The sequence below is a fragment of the Monocercomonoides exilis genome (assembly GCF_001643675.1).
Source record: "Monocercomonoides exilis strain PA203 chromosome Unknown scaffold33-1116896, whole genome shotgun sequence".
NCBI classification, from domain to species: domain Eukaryota; phylum Preaxostyla; order Oxymonadida; family Polymastigidae; genus Monocercomonoides; species Monocercomonoides exilis.
This window is the reverse complement of record NW_027150578.1, coordinates 26902-49389: the sequence shown is the minus strand read 5'-3', so window position 1 is coordinate 49389 and position 22488 is coordinate 26902. Positions and strand designations below refer to the sequence as shown.

The window sequence follows — 22488 nt, the reverse complement described above, 5'->3', positions numbered from 1 at the left end:
TCAAAACAATTTGTATTCCTCATCTTTTTCTGCTTTCTCTGATTGTTCTCTATATTTCTCATCTTTTGCATCATCTTTCTCCACTTTCTCCTATTTTTCTTTTTCTTTTTTTTTTTTCTATTATTTTTTTCATTAAATATCTCCTTCGGACACTCCTTTCGCGTGCACATCTCCGTCTTCATATTTTGTGTTATTCAAGTCAATGTTCATATTCACTGATTCCCTTTCCCAACATTTCTCGATCCCGGAAATGAAACCTTTTTCATCTATCTCCTATTTCTCTCCAACGCTTTCCATCAACAAGTTATTCCTCTCTCCTTGAAACACAGTCATTCTCTTTCTGCAATGGTATTTGATGCACCGATGACAGTTCAGGGTGAACTGGATGATCTGCACATGAAATAACATTCAATGTCTCCTGCTTTTGTATTGACTGCTGCAGGTAGATAAGCTATTCCGAATATGGATTACGTGATGAAAAGTCATAACGCATCGATCCTGTCGAAGATGACAAACCACCAACAGAATTTGTATATGCAGTTCATCTTCATGCGTTCAACACAAAAGCAAAGAGAACAACAAAAAAACAACATAACAAACATCTATTTTAGTCGATCCAACAAATGGAGAAGTTAAAGAAGTTCCAGTAGATATCGATTATGCAGTCACTAGCTTTCCACACAGTTGCCTCTCAAAAACATTCTTCCTTCTCCGATGCGGGTACTGATACTGTTGGTATGCATTTCCACCTTTCCATCTTTTCTCTCTTCTTCAGTATTGGAATAAGTGGAAACTGCTTTTTCTGTTCCGACTTTGATGAAAATTGACATGAATCAACACTCATTTGCGGATGTCACCAAAGCGTCGCTTTCTGTTTCTTCGTCTTCATTCTCCTGAATTTTTATCTAATTTCAATTCAAATTTTTTTAATGAATTCCTCTCCACGCTTGCACATAAAAATGTCTTTCCTCTTCTCTTCTATCTTCATTTCATTTATATACGTGGGTCAATACGTTGTATTTTCAATTCTTTTTTTTTTTTTGTTTGAAAATATGCATGCCAAATGCGCGTCAAATCCATTCTTTCAGTTTTTTAATGTTTGCATTTTCTTCATCTCATCTTTTTTCCAACAACGCATTTTCAAATCCTTTAACCCTCAATGAAGTGTTAAAAAAACAATCTTCACATCAAATTTATTGTTAATTTAAGAAGTTCATATCAAACTTCTGTTTTTGAGAACTTTTCATTTTTTCAGTTTTCCCTTTATCAGTTGAACGAATAAAAAAGAAGATAACTTTTTGAATTTTTCCAGTTCCCGTGCGACAAAGAGTCGGTATGGAACCAAAAAATCTGAATTTTTGAATTCGTTATCACCGGAAAACCCGGAAGGGTGTTTTATGCACTCAGTGCTGCATCACAATAAAGGTTAACCATTCCGGGAAGCTGCTGAAGCTTTCTTTCAAAGTATTTTTTCTATTTGTTTTTAATTTGAATTTTTTTCTTTAATTTTTAATATTAATATTTATGCATATTTAAATGAAATGGTTTTCAATTTAGAGAAAATCCAAAGCACTCTCAAAAAGCAAGCTGTGCTGTGCAACTCTTGGAATTTCAAAGAGAAAAATGGCTTATTAGGATCACTTTCTTTGGATTTTTCTTTTGGCGAACTGACAAGCCACGGCTTCGTCCTGACTCGCGGGGAGTATTATTACTCTCGCGAGATAAGCAAATAACAAAACTTACCTGAAATCCAACAAAACCGTAAGGAAAGCTTCAGCAAAAAAGGCATGCAAAGTTTTTTATTTGACAAAAGATGATTTGAAACAAACGTTTGATTTTGAATATGTTTCTCTTCAAAAAGCAGATGAACAACATGAAAGTATTGAAAGCTGGCTGTTGTACCACAGTTCATCGAATTGCAAGAACGGAAGAAGAAGGAATAAACGTATTCAGTTTTTTATCATTATGCACATATGTTAATAACATTGTGAAATTATTCTCTAAAATATTTATTAACACATGTTGAATAATTTTCACTTTTTCAACAAAAATATTCTTAGCAAATAGAGCAAAAGCACCGTCAACTTCCATCGATCCTCAGACTTCATTCAATCATTTGGCAGAAAGCCCTGCTTGTGTTGATTGTGCAGTTGATGAAGATCTCACATGCATGATAACTTAACTTATGCCAAACATCACTCACAACCACAACAATTAAAATATTGCAGAAATATTCACATCACATGAGACAGACCAACAATAAAATTCTTCTTCGATAATTAAAACGAATTATTTGTTGAAAAAAAAGATAAAAGAACAAATATACGACAAAAATAAAGATAATATAGAAAATTTAACTCTATTCATCAAATTATCAGCCATCATCATAAAAATCGTATTGAAAATATGGAAAAAATTTGTTAAAAAGAAATGAAAGGATGTGAAAAGAAAAAGCAATTTTCAGAAAATGAAAAAAGAATAATTGAAAAAACGAAAAAGCAACTTTATGATGATATGAAAAAAGAAATAAATGTGAAAATATCATATTCTTCATTTTATAAAAAAACGAGAAATTTTAAAAAAGCAAAGAAAAGAACAGATCTTTGCGAGGTATGAATGAAAGGAGAATATTTAGAAAATAAAGAGAGAGAATTTTTGAGAAACTTGAAAAAATTGAGTGAGAAAGAAAAGGAAGAAATGCAGTTGATAAATGAACATAAGAAAATGGCAACTGCCCAGAGAGAGTTTTTTTGTAATTTGAAAAATAAATTGAAAAAAAACGAAGTAATAATCCTTATGGATTTTAAGGAAAACTGGTCGCTGCCCATTTCAAATAATGAACCTGGGAGAAGCTATTTTTCCAAGAAACAAATATCTCATTTGTGTTTTGTTGTTTTTCCTGTTGATAATTTTGTAGTTTTTTAAAAATGTTGTTTTAATTTTTTTTCTGAAATATTATCTCACGATTATCGTTTTGTTTGTGAACGTGTTTATAAATTATTAAAATTTAATATTTTTATTAATTTTGATTCATTGAATTTCTAAAATGCGACAATGGGCCGCATTTTAGAAATTCAAAAATTCTGAATTCATTATTTTCTGAAAATTCTTTTCTTTTTTAAAATAAAACACTGCTCGCTATCTTTTTTTGCCTAATACCAATGCAAAAACGACTGCGACAGTTAATTTGGTTTTTTTTACGAATTTAATAAATAATAATTTGGCAAATAAAATAATAAACAATATTTTTGATTTGTTTGATTTTTTCTGTTTTAATTGAAATTTATATTTATTTTATGTTTATAATCATTCAACAATTTATTTTTCGAATAATATCTTGTCTGAATCAGCATCTGTATCTTTTTTTTCAGCCTCATTTGCTTCGACAGAATTATTGAATACAAAAAAAGTACAAACAAAACATTATTTTTTACAGTGTGTATTAAAAATGTTATTCTTTTTATTTCTCTCTCTTTTTATTTCTCTCTCTCAATCCTTTAATTTCTTTTTCTCTTTCTCTCTTTCCATTTCTCTTTCTTTCTCTCTCTTTCTACTTCTTTTACTTTCTTTCTGTTTATTTTTCTTTCTCTCTCTTTCATTTTCTCTTTTTCTTCATTTCTCTCTCTCTCTCTCTCTCTCTCTCTCTCTCTCTCTCTCTCTCTCTCTCTCTCTCTCTCTCTCTCTCTCTCTCTCTCTCTCTCTCTCTCTCTCTCTCTCTCTCTCTTTCTCTTTCTCTTTCTCTTTCTCTTTTATTTTCTCTAATTTTTTTTTCCTTCATCACTTTGTTTATTTATTGAAAATGTACTATTCATCAGGCATCAAGAGTTTCCGGAAATTAGCTGGGGTGAGCTTGTTGTTAAAAACATGAAAAGTTTTTTATACTTCAGGAAAAATAATGGAAAATTGATGGGATCACCATTTAGCAGCAATTTGAATACAGGCATGATTGAAATGACTTGCAAAATAAATATGAGAAAAGACAATAAAAAAAGATAAATATTTGACGATTATAGAAATAAAGACAAAGAAATTGAAGACCCAAAAAAAGGAAGATTTGGAAAAAATGTTCGAAAATGAATTGAAAATAGGTTGAAAATATTGAATTTTTTTAACAATGAAAAAACTTGTATTGACAATGATAATACTGAAAATGATAGTTGTGTGAATCAAATAAATACATATGAAAGATACGCAGGAATGTCAAAGGTGTGTTTCTTAAATTCGAATTTTTGTAATAATTTTTGTGAAAATTCTTTATCAAATAATTATGAAAGTCATGTGAATCAGGAAAATAGTTTTTCAATGACGCTTGATAGCAATTTCACTTTTAAAAGCATCAATGTTGAAATAACGGAAATGGGAAATGAAGGCATGCTGAATTCAATGTCAATGGAAGAAGATTTTTAAATGAATTATGTAACTGTAAAATATCTCTAAAGAATAAAAAATAAATTGTTGCTTTTGCTTATCCAATGAGTTGGTTAATTACTAAGAACGAGGACAAGACTAAACCCGTCCTGTTTTTTTGTTGAAAAATGCAAAAAAACTTGAAGGCCTTGGATCCAGGTTCAGTTTCCCAGGAAAGCTTGCAATTTATTTTTTGTGAATAATAAATATGAAGAATTTAATGAAAAAGTGAAAAAAAATTTGGTGAAGGGTAATAGTTTTATTTGAAATATAAGTTATAGGCATTTTGAATGCGTGGAACAAAAATCGGAAACAAAATATTTTGTTCCATTTATGTTTGAAATGAATTATTTCTTAAGTTTTTTTTTTTTTTTTTTTTTTTTTTTTTTTTTTTTTTTTTTGAAAAAACTATTTTTAAGTACATGTCAAAAATTTTTTTGTAAAGTTCCTTTTGATTAAAATTCAAATAAGATAAAAATTTCATATTTCGATCACATTTCTGTTCCAACTCACAAAATTTTACTGAAATGGAAAAAATAAACATTGTTAAGGTTAAGATATCCATAATAGTGAAGTTTATTGAGTGAGAACAGAAAATTGATGTAAATATGATTTTTTATTTTATTTGAAAATTATAAAAAAGGAACTTTTAAAAAAAAATTAAGACATGAAATAAATGGTGTTGTGAAATAAAAATTCAAAAACTTATCGGAGACTGTTCAGTTCCAATATCTTTTGATTTGATGAAGCTTCTGAGTATTGGCTTCTTTTCAATTTCTTGTTTCTTTTCTTTTTCTTTTATCTTTATCTCCTCAATTTTTGTTTCCTTTTTTTCACAAAACTTTTTTGTTTCAAGAATTAAAGTTTCAATCTGTTGATTCTCAATGATTTTTTCAAATCTTCCATTGTTTGATTAATTTCTTTCATTTCTTTTTTTTCGAATTGTTTTTATTTCTTGAACAAATTCTATAATTTTTTTTTTCCATTTTTTTCTTTATCAACATAGAATTCATTTCAATATTCATCATTCGTTCACTTGAATTCATCTGATTCTTTTTCATCTTCTTTGACATCAATTAAGTTTCTTCGAAAATTTTCATATTTTTTAAATTCATTTAATAATTTTTGCTGATTTAAAATATTCAACACTTCATCAAGTTCATTTTCATCACACATTTCACAGCTGTTTCTTTTTCTTAATTCCTCTTTTTTCAAATAATAAGATGAAAATTCGAATTTCCTTTCTTAATTCAAAACACTATTCATATTTGCAGCACTATCGTTGTAAGCACGAAGAAAAATTTCCAAATTTTTTAATCAATCTTTGATAATTGTTTCATGAATGAGATTGGAGTTAGTCGATTGTTATATCAAAATTGAAACTCGTAAACATATTCCTTTGTTTTTAAATATGTTCTTCCTCTTTTCGGAATGTGGCTTTTCAGATGGGACCATATGCTTTCAATAGTTTGTGTGTAAACATTTGGATTTTCAGGTTTGACAAAATTAAGAGAATGATTAACGCTCTCTATTGTGAATCCATTTTCACTTATGCGATTGTACGCTGACCACTTATCGGACATTATGGTTGATGATCTTTCAATGTTTTTTTTGACGAAATAAAAAATTGTGTCTGCTTTTCTATCAGGAAGAAATTCTAGAATTAGTTTTTGTGGTTTCCCTATTTCTTTTCTCTCAATGACCCCCCACAACCATTGCTGTTCCATGCTTCTTCCAACACCATTTTTTCTTTTATGAATTAATGTTTCATCAATTTCCACAATTCTATCTTTACCGATTTTCTCCATTTCGAATGTTTCAAAATAACAACATATTCTTCTCAACTTTTCAAATAATTTCACAATAGTTTTGTTTGGAATTTTTGTTTCAAATGTAACTTCCTTTGTTGGGTGTTTGAACAAAAAATGATTCAACAATGATGTAAGTTTGAATGGTGAAAGATGAAATTCCAAAAAAATTGAGTTTTGATTCCTGCTGTTGTTTTTTCCACATTTTGAACATCTATGTGTATAGTAATCGCTATCTTTTTTGATCAGTTTAAGCTCCATCATTCTGTCACATTTCCAACATTTCCTATTTTTTCTAATTAATCCGTATTTTGAAAGCTATTCAATAGTCAACTGATTTTTATTGTTCTATCGCTTCAGAAACTTACTGAAAGTTCAAATTTTTCCCTAAACTTTGTTTTCACTTATATGAATTCAAAATTGACAGTTAAGAAAATACATTAAAATTCGATTCATGAATCTCATAATGACTTTAGCAATATTTTTTTCAAAAAATCTATAAAAATAATAATTTCAACAATTCGATTTTTACAACTCACAGTTTATTCAATTATCTATCATTTTCATAAAATATGTATAATTTGTCACAATTGGAAACTTCTGAAATTTTTTCATATTTATAAAAGATTCCTTTGAAAAAATTACAAAATTTTTTCATTCAATTCACAAATTTTCACAAAAAAGTTTCTCATCTTTAAACCAAAATTCATCAAAAAAATTTTTTCCCTTTAATTTATATTCACAAAATAATTAATGAGTATTATTTATCCAACTATACAACTTTAATAATAAACACGCCTTTTTTGAAATCCATATTAAAATACAAATACATAATTTTGTCAAAAAACGTTGCTAACAAAACAATTCACAATAAAAAATAATATTGAATTATCATTTACGAAACAAATTAACTAATTATGTTATAAAAATACTAGATTTTTAAATTATTCATTGAACAATTAGAAATTATTATATCTAGAATTTAACATATCCATTTGAATGTGAGATTTTCATTTGATATAAAACAAATATAAATTATGTTTTTAAAATGAATTTTATTTATTTAAACCTGAAAGAAATATAATTGTATTTAAGATTAGAGATTTAAAATTACCATTTTTTTGAATTTTCGAAAGATAATTTGAAATTTGTATGTATGGAAAAAAAAGATATATGTTTTTTAAAAGAATAACTATTATGAATTTAAACAAGTTGATCAGATTTTTGAAATTTTTCAAGAATTGGAATTTAATGAGTAAATATTATATTTTCAATTAATTGTGGATTAAATTTCTAATAAATGGAAAGAGTATTTTAAAGAATGATATTTGAAAATTTGTTCGAGAAAAAATAGATTGAGAAATAAAAATGATGAAAAGATAGTTTTATAAATTAATGTTTGAAAATAAATTCTTTTAATTACTTATCAAATATTTGATTCTTTTTGTTTGAAATTTGAAGTTTTCGAAATAATTGAATCATCATTAACTGATGTGGAAGAAATTCCATTCTCTCTTCAAATGGGAAACAGAGGAATAATCGGATTCAGAAAGCAAACAGAGAGCTTCTTATCTCATTGCTTTCCAAATTTTCAATTTAATTTTAGAATCATAACTGACAGAAAATTTTAATGTTATAGGCTTAACTGAAAAGAAAGACAAATTTTGTCATTTTTGAAAGGAAAGATTATTCTTTTTGATTGAAACAATGCTTATATATTTTTTTATGAAAAATATGAACATGATGGAATGGAGTATGAAAATGAAAAGGAATTACTATGTTCAAAAGGGAGTGTTTGAACGGAAATGGATTCTAAATATGAACAGGCAAAGATCTCTGCAGCCAACGTTTATTCCCCAATTGGTGCTAACAACAGTCTCTTCAGAACATGCTTGGGGAGCAACTCTCAGAGTTAACAACATGATTCTGGACTGGCGTGCAAAGTTTCGCAGAATGTTCACAACAAATCATCAATCCACAGGGAACAGTTGGATGAGATATTGGAAATCCTCCATTTTTTTCAAATTATCAAAACCAACAAAATATCTCGACTTCAATTGAGATCTGACAACAGCTCTGTTGTCTTCAATGTCAACAGATGGAATGCTGAAAAGACACTCAGGCCTGTCCTTAACAAGATATGGAAGTGGAAAGAAGCAAAGAAGGTGCAGATGAAAGCACAACATCTTCCAGGGGCACGGAACAACAGAGCAGACTCATTATCTCGACTCGAAAGAGCAGGGGACTACACCATAAAAGAAAAAACCTTCAAAAAAGTTACATCGCTCACCAAAGTCAAACCGACTCTCGACGCGTTTGCAGCTCTTCAAAATCATATAATGGAAAGATGGAGCAGCATCGGAAGCCCCATATCCGAAGACAGACTGACAATTTTATGGAGTCAGGAATGTTTTCTTGTTCATCCTCCGATTCCGCTGATTCCGATTGTGATTCGGAAAGCACAGCAGGAGAGAGCTCAAGTTGTTCAACTTCTGCCGAACTGGAAAGGCTGGAACTGGGAAGTTCTTTCACGCGAAAGCAACTTCTACAGTTGGGAGCTGGATTTCAACTTCAAGGAGTTGAAGGAAGTACCATCAATGAAGAAGACATGAGCATGTCTTTTTCCTGGGAAGCTTGGATTTATTCTTCTGAAGCGCTTTAAAGAAAAGGTCAACAGTGGTAGAAACAAGCCTTTAAGGAAAGAAAGATTTCAGAAGAGCTTGGAGAGCAATGCAGGCTTGGAGTTGAACAATCCACGTGGGATGGATACATTTTCGGATTTGCACGTTTTTCTGAACAATGGAAAATATTAGCACACATAGAAATGCCAGACAACTCACTAGAGAGGACGGCATATTGTGCAGACATGTTTTTATCCTTTAAGAATAAAGGGGTGAAAGTGTCTGTGCTCCAGATGATCAGAGCAGCGGTTTCCTTTTTCTCATCGATCGCATTCAACACAGCCTTGGGTGAGATCCCAATAATAAGAACACTTTTCCGGTAGTTCAGAAGGACAGACACTGCAAGGAAGAAGACAGCGCCTGAGATATGGAATTCAAAAACACTGCTAAAATACTAAAATGAACTGGGACCAAATATCGATCTAACTATCAAAACACTTAAACAGAAAGTTATAACTCTTTCAATGCTTTTCTCGGCCTGCAGGTTCACTGAATTGGAAAGGGTGGACATGTCACAGTCAAGAATTACAGAGGATGGTGTATATTAGGATACCTCCTTTAAAACATTAAAAACCAGAACAGAGGTCGCGATTCACTTTCTTTCAGACGCACCATTTATTTCCCACACTTCAGCAATCAAAATATTACATGAAATGGTTCAAAATATTTTGCTTCAAACATTTTCATTGAAAAATTACACACTTTTCATTGACATTTTGAAATCAAAAAACACAATAAAAATTGCTCCATTTTTTAACATTCGTGAAATGTCACAATGCTTAATGTTTTGATTTCAATGATACATGTTTACGGATATGAAGGTTTAATTTATATTTTAATTCTGAGAAAGCGAAACAAAGTTATGAGAAAAGCAATTTATCAATGTCTTGTGCAAAAAATGCTTGAAAGACAGTTTTTTCCCTCAAATTGACTTGAAAGAAAGAAGGAAAGAAAGAAAGAAAAAGAAAACAAAAACAAAAATAAATTGATTTTTTTTTTTTTTTTTTTTTTTTTTTTTTTTTTTTTTTTGATCAACGAATAAACGTTTGAATATTTCGCATGTTTCACAAATAAAATACACTTTTCATCGAAACAAAGAAAGACTCAAGTGTTCTGACCAAAAATAACTCAATACTACAATTGACAGAACTTTTATTGTGTGCAAAAGCAAATATTCTCCAAACAAATATCGCTTAATTTTTTTTGTCTGTATCCGAAAATTATTTCGTTCATCAGATGTATTTCGAGAGACAATTAACAAACATTATAGATAATTTTTTTGCAAGGAAAAAATTTCAATTAAAGAAGAATGAAGCTTGGCAACAGACAGTGAAGTGAAATATTTCAAAATTGAAATATCCAAGCTTATTCATTCACAGTCCAATAAAAAAGATCAAATGGAAAAAATTAATCAGAAAGTTTAAAGACTTAAAGAGATGTGAAGGAAAAAAGTTGTTATTAAGTTTTGAAAAAATTATACACATATCCTTAGAAATGATAAAAAAAAGTGTTTCTCATTTATGAACATCAAATAAAATTTATTCGATTTGAAACAATTTGTTTTTTCAGAAATATTTTCTTCCTAACAGTTTCGATTTCCTCATTAAGATATTCAAATCATATTAAAATGTTGAACTATCTTTATCCAAATCAATGAATTTTTCCCCCTTTTATAATTATATATTGTGCTTCGATTAATAATAACTAATAATTCACATTTTTAATTTTAATAAAAGTAAATTATTCGAAATTTTTGATGTTTCCGTAAAAAAAATATTAAATTCTTGATATTCAAAAAAATAATAAAAAAAATTAAAAATAAAAAAAATAACTCGTCCTTTCAATGCAATAAAAATACTATCCTCCACAAAAGCCTTAATTTTTACTCTATTTTTCTCACAAAAAATTAGACAAACAGAAAATTCAAAAATTAATTTTTTCCTCAAAAAACAGAATTCCATTTGCATCCTGACCATTTTTCCCGTGCTGGTGCTGGCCAACACAGCGCAGCTGAGCAATCCCAAACACGGAACAGAAAAGATGAGGGGACTGTTAAAACAAACGCATAATTCGGAAGTTCGAAATTGACACGATTTTTGTATACAGCGCGCAAGTCTAGAAGTGTCCTTCCTGTTTGTGCCATCGTTCATTCTTTCGTAGTGACCCATCAAATCCATGAGCTTCGCTCAAAACTGTCGCTGCGCCAGGCCAGAAGTTCAGCAGGAGCTGCGCCAGAGGCACAGACAGAAATCAAAATAATGGAATTGCTTCAACAGTCTGCTGCATCCTGCAAAAATTTGTAGACCAGTGATACGAGCTACACATCATTTCCTTCGATATAATAATAAAATGAAAGGATTTCTTCAAATCACTTGGTCCTTCGCTTGTGTGGCATCTCTCCTGAACTTGCGCAAAGCGTGGCAAAGACAAGGACGCAAACAAATGGGAAGGTTCAGGATAATCTGAATGTGTGTTCATTCGCCTCCACGTTTCGTTCATTGTCAATCGAGGAAGCAGGAAAACAGCGCGGACTAACAACAAAAGGGTTCTTCCAAAGCTCGCAAGCAGCATCCACAAAACGCCTCGCACGCACGCTTTCCTTCACGGCAAAAAACATCTTCTGCAGAACGAAGACAGATTGCCCTCTTCCAAGTGCCAGGGCGTGTGGAATTGCTCACAAGTCGTGTGAGACAGACGCTGAAATAGGCTGTTTGGCTGCAGATTGAGCTTGCTTGTGATGCCCAAATGCCAACTCCACTTTCCGTTTCATTCCACGTCAACCTCCACATGCTTTGCAGGAAAATGTCTGTGTTTTGCTGTGCAGTTGTAGTCAACTCGAGATTCACGCTTCAGAATGCACTTCGCCTTCAAAGAACAAAAATCGTCCGAGGAAGTGAAATTGGGGCTCCCGAGAAATCACTCTTTCTCATTTGATTGACCGCACGTTTATGCAACATTTTTGTGCATGCCGCGAATCCTTCGAGCAGAGGAGACGAAGTTTGAAAGGGAATCATCTGTGACTTGATGAACAAAACCAAAACTCGAAAGCCGGAAATTTCATGTCATTCGCGCACGTGGAGCAAATGAAAAAACTTGCGTTTCCACAATGGATTTGTGTGAGATGAGTTTGTTCGACATCAGCACAGATAAGAAATGAAGGTGTTTTGGGCTCAAACGTTTTGCTTGCGCTGTTGTCGACAAAGAGGTTAAAACGACCTTTCTTTTCGTTTCCCGTAAATCACTTGTTAGAGGTGAGCGATGGAGAGAGTGTGGGGTGGAGTAGCGTGCGAGAAAGGCCAGACTTTGAAAAACAGTTTTTTGACATGCACCATAACTAACACATGTCAGAAAAGTGCCGGTTGGCGAAAGGGTGTATTTGGGGTTGGCAGCATGCTCCATGCTGTTTGGGGAAGGTTTTGACCGGTGGCGGGTGTTTTTGAATTTGGGGAAGTGAGGCATTATTTCATTTTTCAATTCACAATTTGCACGAAATTTGCCATTTTTTGGCGATGCTTGTGGACGACAGACGTAACACGGTAGGCTGTTTATTTTGCTGCGCGTAGGCGCAGATTGGAGTATTTTAATATGTCTTTTGCGGGGGTGGCGTGTTTGCGTGTGTTTTTTTTGTGTTTTCAGGAAAAAATCTGGGGTGCTCCAGACGGTAGCAATAAGTGCATTGCTGGGCTATTTGGAGGATATGAAAGCAGAGAGAACGGAGAAAACAAGGCGATCGGAGACTGGCAGGAGAGCAGGTGCGCGAACAAATTTGAAAAGCATTTTGGTTCAGAAGACCTGTGGGAGCCTGCGCAGACTGCAGAGAATGCAATTTTGGAGAGCCGTTTGGAGCGTCAAGCAGATGGATCATTAGACAAGGGTGGAAGAGATGGAACTGGAAAATGGGCATATGGAGACAAAACAATTGAGGAGCAAGAAGACAGAGAAAGGTTCTGCTTTGAAGGTGCTGAAGGAGGGAGGGGTGCGCGGGTGGTGCAGACATGTCATATACGCGATGGGCTTGATGATGATAGAAAAGCAGATCAGAAGGAAGAAAGAGAGGAAAGAGAAGAAAACAGAGAAAGAATTGGGGGAATGCAATATAATTCTTTGCTGTTCCCAGAAGAGCCTCCTTTTAGCTCAAATTTCGTATTAGCATTCCCTGGACCACTTCGCGTGTCGAGGGGTGCTGGGATAGGCAGCAGAATGCTGAAGCTTGCTGGGCAGGCAGAAGGTGAGAATGGGGAGGGAGTGGAGGGAGCAGAGGAAGAATCCGTTCTTTTAGGCTCCAGTGGGACAGAAGAGAGCGAGTCTGCTGAGGATGCTGGGGAGGAGCAGGGAATATTTTGGGTAAGTGAAAGCGCTGGAGAAGAAGAAAGCAGCTGGAAAGAATCTGAAGCCGCAGGAACTGAAAGAGAGAGCCAGGAAGATTACGTGCATTTTGGGAGAGCAAATGGGCTGTTGGGGCAGAGAAGAGGGGAATTGAGGCAAAGTCCATTGATTCCACAGATGGAGCAAGCTGAAGGCAACTTTGGGGCAGAAAACAAAAGACAAAGAACGCAAGGCGATGAAAGAGAAAGAGAAAGAGAAGGGGGAAAAATGAGCAAAAATGAGAGGAAAGCAGGGGATAGAGGGTCATCAGATTTAATTGATGGAACAGAGAGATTGGAAGATACACACGAAGGAGAGAAGGAAAATGAGGAAGAGAATGAGGAGGATGAGGAAGAGAAAAAAGAAAAAGAAAGAGGGCGCAGATTGGAGAGAGATGCTGATTGGGAGCGAAAGAGTTACTTGAGAGAAGAGAATTGGAAGAGGGAGGAGAGGAGACGGCGGAAGAGCAGCAGCAGCGAAAGGAAGGAAAGTGGAAGCGAGGGAAAGGGATTGAGCGATCGAGATGGAGATGGAGACGGGGATGGGTGGAGTTTTGAGGGATGCATGAAGGATATGCTTGCCAAATGCAAACGAGGAACTTTTGTAAAGCGGTTGATGGAAAACAGAGAAGCGTCAAGAAACATGTGGAAGAACGGAGAGAGGGGCGAATGCGAACTGAAGGGAGAAAGGAATTTGAGAGAGAAGAAGAAAAAGAAAACAATTGCAACAGCAATAACATCAAAGGAGAAGAAGAAAATGAAGAGGAGGAAAAACACAGGATTGAAAGTCAGGAGGGAGGAGCAGCAGAAGGAGAGGAAGAAGAGGGCAAAAAGTGAAGGAAGAGAAGAGTGTGAGGAAGAAAATTGGCAGGAAGAAAGTTTGAGTGAGGATGAGAGTGAACAGAGTTGCGAGTGGGACGAAGATTATGTGGAAGAAGAAGAAGAAGAAGAAGAAGAAAGTGAAGATGGGAGCGGCAGAAGAGCATGCGACCAGAGGGGATGGAAACGGAACTGCCACGGGAGAGTGAAGACAAAGACAAAGACGAAGACACAGAAGACGAAGAGAAGAATGCAGAAAGAGAGAAGCAGCGAAGAGCTTGAGCAAAACAGCAAGGAAGCAGAATTTGGCGATGCAATTCCTTGTGCTCAGGAGACAACAGAGAGCGGAAAGAACATTCAGAGCACTGAGATGGGTTCTTTTGATGAGGCGCAACAAGAAAGCACTTTTGGAAGCGCTTCTACAGAAAAGGAGAACGGCAAGAGACATTCAGATTCACAGAGCAATCTCAGCAGCGCATCAGAAGAAGGGGATGCTCAGAAGACAGGGCTGGGAGCGGCTCATCTGCCAAGTGAATCAGATGTGAGAGGAATTGAACAGTCTGCGATTGTATTTTGCTGCAAAAAGTCTTGCAGTTATTCAGCACCTTCTTTCCCAGCGAATTCTGCAAAGGCATTGCAAACAGCAGAGAAGACAACTTCGGACTCAGGTTACGTTTCGTCTTCTTCATCTGTCTCATCTGTCTCATCTGTCTCATCTGTCTCATCTGTCTCATCTGGCTTTGATGAGTCTTGCGATTGGACAATGCTTGCTTCGTGCACTTCGCTTGGCGGTGTATTTAAGTCGAGCATCGGGCAAGACCAGCACCATTCAAAGGTGTCTGGCGACTGTGGGGCAGAGCCGGCAGAGCTGAGCAGAGGCAGCGGAGGAGCAGGGCATTTGGACGAGGCGCTGTTTGATGGAGTGAGGAAGCTGGCTGTCTTGAAGGCTGATTTGGGGCTGCGGCATCTGGCCAGCGGAACAGGCAGGCCAGAGGATTGTCACCTGCTGCAAACATCGCAGCATCCAATTCTGCCGATGCCTCCAACGCTGCCGTGTGCGATAAATGATGCATCGCGAAGGTGGGATGAAGATGAGAGGAGCAGAAGAAGCAGGGATGAAACAGCGAGGAGCGTTGCAGCAGGGATTGCTCCGGTCGGGCCTTGTTTTTATATGCCAGCGCCTTTGGGCAGCCAGCTGCAATTGCCAGCACAGCCGTCACCGATTGGAATAGGAAGAGCCAAAAGAAGGTGTTCAGTGTGTCGGTGCGGGATGGTTGTGTCCTCGCTCTATTCTCTGCCAGTTCCAGTGGGCTCTGCGCTTCTGCCTCTGTTCACGCTGACGCCGGCTGAGGAGTATGGGATGAAGTCATCATATTCAGCAACGAACACGACGCAACAGAACAGCACATACCACGGGAAGAAGTCGATAGCCATGGCGCCGAGGACAATAGCGTTGGAGCATATGACGCAAATAAACAGAAGGACGGTGCCGCTGTCGTTCTCGTTTCCAGCGACAATGCGTTGGGTGAACTCGCAGCCGACAGAGTTTGGGGAAGGCAGAGAGGAACACAGAAGGGCTTTGCCAGAGAATGGACTATCTTCTGCTTCGAGATTGGCCACTTCAGAAGGGTGCTTTTGCTGCTCAGGAAGTTTGTGCTCGTGTGGGGAGCAGAGGAGAGAGCAAGAGCCGTTGTTCATGGCAGAGGAAGACTTGTGCCACAAGCGGAGCAAAACAGTGAAGGGGTTTGTGTGGTTCACGCACTGCAACATCAAAGAGGGGGCGCATTCGAAGAGCAAGAAGGCGGTGGAAACGTCGAAATACGAAGGGAAGAAAAAGAGATTAGAGGCAGACTGGAACAAAGAGCAGAACAGCCAGAAGAAACAGAAGAAACCGAACAAACAAAGAAAGACTGACAAAGGCAACAGAGGAGTTGAAGGGAAGTGCGTGTGCAGCATGGCAGCAAGTTGCAACAAGAACGTGGGTGTAACTGGAATGTGCTGCTGCAGAGGGCAAGAAGAGATGCGTTCGACAGGGCTGAATGAAGGCGCTTCATTGGGTGTTGCTGAGCAGATTTCTTCTTGTAGCGCTTTTCCTTCTGGCTTGGCTTCAGATTTGACTGGAGAAAGTTTTGAAGGGAAAGGAGTGGGGTCTTTCACAGAAGGGACACCATACGAGAACTGGAATGCCACGACTGTTCAGGAGTGGTCCGAGGAGGAGGAGGAGGAGAAGACGGAGGAGGGAGGTGGATGGCCGAGGCATGGAGCACGCAAACAGGCCAGACTGGAGAATGAGAGCTGGATGGGCATTGAGCCAAGCGCAGCTTCAACGTGCCTATCAGCACTTCCATCAGCAGGCTTATCTGCTTCATTACCGAGGAAAGGGCCAAAGGCAGCGTCAACGAGCAGGAAAGGAAGTGCAAAAATGAGAGTTGCAGAGGTGAGCCCGAACGATGAGCGGAGGAGATCGATTGTTTTCTGCGGAGACCGTCTGAATGTGCTGCTGGTGCATTCGACGCGGCAGATTCTGCGAACGGCAAAGGTTGGCATGCTGATGCGAGAGTATGTGGAGAGTGCGGAGTATGCGAAGGGAGAGGGCGTGTCGCGTTTGGAGAGGCTTCCGTTCCCGAGCGAGATGCACGATTTTGTGTATGGAGTGGACATCGCAACGCTGCCTGGGGATGGATGGGGCATCCAGCAAAGGGGCAAAATGGGTGATATGAGTGATATGAGTGATATGAGAAAAACAGGCGATATGAGTAAAATGAGTAAAATGAGTGAAATGAGTGAAGTGTGCGAGGCACGGGCTGTGCCTCTGATGAACATACCGAGCGACGTGCTTTCTCTGCACGAGCTGTTTTGGCGGCTGCTGGTTGGCTTACCGCGAGTGGGTGGGGTGCGTGTGATTGCATTCTCAGAGGCTGTTGCAACGATGGGAGAGGTGACGGCGTGGGAGATGATGCGGATGTGTGCAAGGGCATGGATAAAGTCTGGGCAGCTGGAGAGGCTGAGGCGGGTGGAAGGAGACGACCTGTTTGTGGCAGAGGACGCTGAGCTGAAGGCAGAGTGGAGGGATGAGGAGGCAGAGAAGGCGGAGAAGGCAGAGGAGGGGAGAGAAGAGGATGGGGAAGACGATGAGAGCGAAATGAAGGAGGAGATGATGAAGAAATTTAGAGAGGCGATCGGAGAATGCTCGGAGGACGAGGAGCTGAGAGAGGTGAAGGACAAGCTGGAGGTTTTGGGAGCGATTGGGAGGAGAATAGGGAAGATGGGGAAGATGGAGGAATGGGGTGAGGAAGGGAGTTGGGTGCAGTGGTCGAACGAACAGGTGAGGGGAGCTATCCAACAGGCAGAAAAGAAGATAATGAAGAAATTGATGCAGATGGAAGGAGTCGGGGAGGGATGTCTGACCGAAGAAGAGGCAGGAAGCGAAGATGGATGCTGTTTGGAAGATGCAAAGTTTCCGCCTGCGACGAGAGTTCCGCTGGCTGCGTGTGACGCGCTTGGGTTCAACGGGGAAGAGTTCACAGGCTCGTTTGCAGAGGATGAGAAGGCGATGAATTTGGCTTTGGAGGCACACACGCTTTCGTGGGATGGGTATGTGGAGGAGCAGCAGAGAGAACAGAAGACTGCACAATCATTTCCTTTGCAACATCCGTCGGCATCGGCTTCTTTGCCTTCAGCGCCTCTTCTGCGACCGTTGGGAATTCCTTGTCCTTTTCCTTTTCCTTCGGCTTTGCCTAAATTGAAGAGCTTAACTTCTTCCTCTTCCTCCTCCTCTTCCTCCTCCTCTTCCTCCTCCTCTTCCTCCTCCTCTTCCTCCTCCTCTTCCTCCTCCTCTTCTTCTGCTTCTGCTTCTTGTTGTGGTTGTTTGCTGCCACAACAAACTGATCAATTTTTGCCAACAGGTTCGAATGCACCTCTTTGCTCAGCTGGTGGCGCTGTTGCTGCAGGCTGTGGAAGTGCGCAGGCAGTGAAAGATGGAAAATTGATGCTTGAGAAGGAATTTGAGAGAGGATGTGAGTGTTTGGCAGGCGAAAGAGCAGAAAAGAAGCAGAGCGGGAGAATGTGTGGAGAGACAGTGCGGTTGACGAGGCGTTTGGGAGAGACAAGAGAAATGGTGCCGTTTTTGCTGATTCCGCCGATTATTGTTCCGCCTATGAATGCACGGGGCTGTGCAGAAGAGGAGGCAGAAGAGGAGACAGAGAGGAAGGCAGGCAGAGGAGGAAAAAGATCTTCTGAGAGAATAAAAGGCTCAAGGCGGCGGATGATAAATGTGTTCTTTGAATCGCTGAGATACGAACAGGCGGGGAAGGAGCAGCGGGGAATGGGAGAAGACAAAACCGCTCTGGCTCCGAATATGTTGAAGATGATGCAGATGCAGATGAAGAAGCAGAAGATGGAATTGGAGGAAGAAGAGATGAAGAATGTGAAGGGGTATATGAAGGACGACCAGAAGCTTATGATATCGAGTGTGGTTTGGATTAAGCATCAGAGTCTGTTGAACCTCGTTGGGATGCGTCGTAACGGACATCACAAAAAAGAAGAGGACAGCGATATCTCAGACAAAGAAGGCAGCAAAGGCAGCAAAGGCCGAAGCAGGCGGAGAGTGTGGAGGGTGTATGAGGGAAGGTTTGAGTGGCTGAACTGGAGAGAGACAGACACAGAGGAATAGGCAGGGGGCTTTGGCGAAAGAGGCAGAAAGAGGCAGAATGGCTGTTATTGTTATGGGACAGAAACCACAAGTTTTTTGGGAGGACGAATGTTAAAGGCTTGGAAGAGTGCAGAAGAGTGAGGCGGAGTGTGGGAAAAGGCAAATGGAACAGAGCGAACTCTGCTCATTCTTCTGCTTTTCACTCAATGTTTTGTTTGCGAGCAATGCTTCCTTGTGTTTGGAAAGTGAACAGCGCAAATCTTCCTTTCCTTTCTTTTTATTTTTTGTGTATTTGTATTTGCATTTATATTTGTATTTGGTTTTGTTGTTCTGTTTCTGTTTGGAACGAAGCTTTTTATTCTGCTCTTCTGTGTGATAGATTCGTATGCCTCTCTAATTGCTGCTGCAAAGACTGTTCTGTCTTAGTCTTTCGTTTTTCGTTTTTTTGACTTTTGGCTTTTGGTTTTTGGGGTGAATGGAGGGAGCTGTGGGCTTATTCAGCCTCTTAAGGCGCTTGTTGCTATGCTATCTGAGGCTATTGAAGAATAATCTGTGTCATATTTTGCGTTTATTTCGGTTTTTAAAGTTTTATTTTGTTTTGTTTTATTTTTTGTTTTTGTTTTTGTTTTGCATGTTCACTATCCTTGTGCGATTGCTCGTAATTAACAACACCAGAGACGATCGTACTTTGTACCGATTGTTCGATTTGTATTTTCATCTTCATTCTTTTTATTCATTTTCCCAGTCTTTTCAATGTGTTTTTTTATTATTTTTTTTATAATTTTTTTCTTTTTCGTTTTGTATTATTTTTTGAAAGTCGGATCTGTATTCTCTGATGGTAAGTACTTTTTGAATTCTTTTGTTGGATTAAATGTTTGATATATTGTACCTCGAAATCCACTTTTTCTTTGCTTTGTGTTGCCTTTCTTCCTGCTCCGATTATGTACTCCGAAATTCTATCTGCAAAAGGCATGAAATAAAGAAAAAAGAAAAGAAAAGAAAAGAAAAGAAAAGTATTTTAACCTTTTTTTTTTTATTGTTTTGTTCAGATGTATTTATTGAAGATTTCCTTTTGAGCTCGTCTTTGTTTGGTTGTTTGGTTGTTTTGTTGTTTTGCGTTGCAGTTGTGTGTATTCATGCAGCGCGCTGATTGCTTGCTAGCTTTCTTTCTCACCTGACAAATGCGCGCACTTTTTCTTTTTTCACTTATTTTGTTCTTTCTTTTTTGTTTTATGTTTTCTTTTATGCGACTAAAGTTTTGGCTTTTGTTGTATTTTGAGGCGCCTCGTCGATTTGTGCAGCAACAGTCGGATTTGTCCTGTTTGATCTTTTCTTTTCTTTCTTTTCTTTTCTTCTTTCTTCCTTTTTTATTGATTTGCTTTTCTTTTTCTTTTTCTTTTCTTTCTTTGGTTGGATTGTTGAAAATGGCTGGATGAGATGCTGTTGTGGTTTTGCATTGGTGCATGAAATCCCAAACACTTATTGATTGCGTGTGAAAGTTCACAACAAGTATTTTTAATTTGACTTATTTATTGTTCAATTTATTTATTGATTATTATTATTATTATTATTATTATTATATTATTTAAATATATTTTTTTTTTGTTGGAGTCATTTGAAATATTTCAGACAGTTTCAAAAATGACAAGTGATAAAAATGAAAACAATTTTTTTTTTTTCCAATTCTTTGTTTATCGTTTCCAGAATTAAAAAGAACAATTTTCTTCGACAATGTTGCAAGTCATTGTGGATAATTTAATCTCAAACAGCAAACATGAACAATTCAAAAAAGAAAAAAAAAAAAAGGAAAATCAAAATCCCTCCTTTGCTCAGTCGAAAGAATGAACAGATCAATGGCATATGGAGTGGAAAAGCAAACATGAAGCGAATTCAAATTTTGACAATTTACAAATAAATAAAATGATCTGAATATCTTTCAATCAAAAATATATCTCGGCTTCCTTTAGCGATGCAAAAGCTCAGCCCCATCACCCAATCTTCGTATCCTTCTTCCTCCATCTTTTCAAACACCTTTCTCTTCATCTCTTTTCGTTTTGCCTCCTCACTCTCCTTTTCCTCCTTGTCTTTCAATCTATCGGCAACATTTTCGAAAAATAATAAGCAAACGTCAATTCGTGAGTATTCATCATTTGATTGCAGCACTCCCTCCAAAACAGCACCAACAACACCTTCAATCAACAAGTCGCCAATTTCTACAGTTCTGTTCAACGCTGCACTTCCAAACGCGCAAATGCATTTATTGCTTATTATTCTATCGTTTTCTCTTGCCACCCAAAACATCCTCTCGATGCGGCTGACAAGCTCGGCACATTCTTCATTCCACAACTTGCATGAATCAAAGAAAGAGTCCAACGTTTCGAGCCATCTTATCAAAACAAAAAGTTCTTTTTTTTCTTTTTCTTGTCTTTTCCAGTTGATGCATTTTGATAGCGCTTCTAATTCTCTTGCTGCTTCTCTTCCTAAATGCAGCTCATTCACAACAACCTCCAAAACTACTATCAAAGTACATTTGGTTTATCAATAACTCCCAAGCAGATTGATAGGAAAGCTGAGTGAGATTGCGATGTTCTTTATGATATTGGATGATTTCTTTGATTTCATCCAAATATTGGTCTTCCTCCGTTTTCTTATCAAAAACAAGAAAGAAACAAAATATTGAAATAATATTGAAAAATACAATAGAAGTGCTCATACACAATACCAAATAGTGCCAAACGCAAGCAAAGCCATTTCCACGTCTTTTTGTGTTTCCATGTTTTCCTCTTTCTTCAGCGCAACTTTCAGGAGACAAGGCATACAAATAGATATCATTTCTGATGATGCGAAAGAGTTGAATAAAAGATAACATTCACAAAGATCAACAAGAAGCTTTTCATCCTTTTCTTCTTTTTTCTTATCTTCTTCAACAATCATCTCTTGAACTCTTTTGTTCAATGATGAATAATCAAAGGTTTGAACGAAATTTCCTTTCAGATCATTCCAATGCCCAATGTGCTTCATCAGCAAAATGGCGCTTTCCATCGTCATGATTTTATTTTCAATCATTTTACCTATTTTATTGAACAGTTCTTCTGAAATTACAGATTCAAATTCTTTTTTATCCATCACTTTCATTATTATGTCCATTTCTTCAATTTTCTGTTTTTGACCATCTTCATCGCAATCATCCAGTTCAGAAAGCAATTCTTCAATAAAAACAGAAAAAGAAAAAAGCCCAATAATCAAGGATTCAAATGTGACAACGATTGCAAACTTGTGAATTGTTTGGCGATAGTCATATCCTATATTTTTTAGAATTCACAGAAACCAGAAAACAAAAAGAGTTTTTTATTCACATTAAACGTGAATATGTTTGGAAAGAAAAGGCAAGAGTTTTATAAAAACTCTAAATAGAAACAGAAATAAAAACTCGTTCATGGCATTCAATTTGAAGCTGGTTTTTGGGTTCGGTTTAAGAAAAATCTCAATGCTTTTTTGTTATTTCATTATTTGAAATGGATAATGTGATCATAAGAATCAAAGGCAAACAATAATCCCAATTGAAATTTCAATTTTCATTGAACAAATATAAAGTTGAAAGAAAAAAGATTTCATGTGAAGGTTAAAGAAATACAATTATAATATCATCTCTTTATTCTTCTTATTCTCAAAAATAAAACTATTTGTTAAGTTATCGCTGAAATTTATATCAACACTTTTAAGTCAAAAATAGAACTGTTATCATCAATCAAGATTTT

At 36.8% G+C, this 22488-nt stretch overlaps 3 protein-coding genes across 3 annotated transcripts; 2 read left to right on the top strand and 1 right to left on the bottom strand.

Annotated features, from left to right (window-relative positions):
* Window positions 1–8033: 8033 nt before the first annotated feature.
* On the top strand, window positions 8034–8827 carry MONOS_11670 (uncharacterized protein; the record flags this gene model as incomplete). The annotated part of the gene is made up of 2 exons (XM_067864229.1): window positions 8034–8158; window positions 8278–8827. The coding sequence occupies 2 exons, from the start codon at window positions 8034–8036 to the stop codon at window positions 8825–8827; spliced, it is 675 nt and encodes a 224-aa protein (XP_067724290.1).
* Window positions 8828–12405: 3578 nt separating this feature from the next.
* On the top strand, window positions 12406–18751 carry MONOS_11669 (uncharacterized protein; the record flags this gene model as incomplete). The annotated part of the gene is made up of 2 exons (XM_067864221.1): window positions 12406–12432; window positions 12533–18751. 2 exons carry the CDS (start codon window positions 12406–12408, stop codon window positions 18749–18751), a joined length of 6246 nt encoding a protein of 2081 aa, XP_067724289.1.
* A 2439-nt stretch (window positions 18752–21190) lies between these two features.
* Window positions 21191–22206, bottom strand: MONOS_11668 (uncharacterized protein). Its single transcript, XM_067864220.1, has 4 exons — window positions 22161–22206; window positions 22005–22032; window positions 21446–21936; window positions 21191–21377 (listed from the first exon to the last, which is right to left on the bottom strand). The coding sequence occupies exons 2-4, from the start codon at window positions 22027–22029 to the stop codon at window positions 21222–21224; spliced, it is 672 nt and encodes a 223-aa protein (XP_067724288.1). The 5' UTR covers window positions 22030–22032; window positions 22161–22206; the 3' UTR covers window positions 21191–21221.
* Between the last annotated feature and the right edge of the window lie 282 nt (window positions 22207–22488).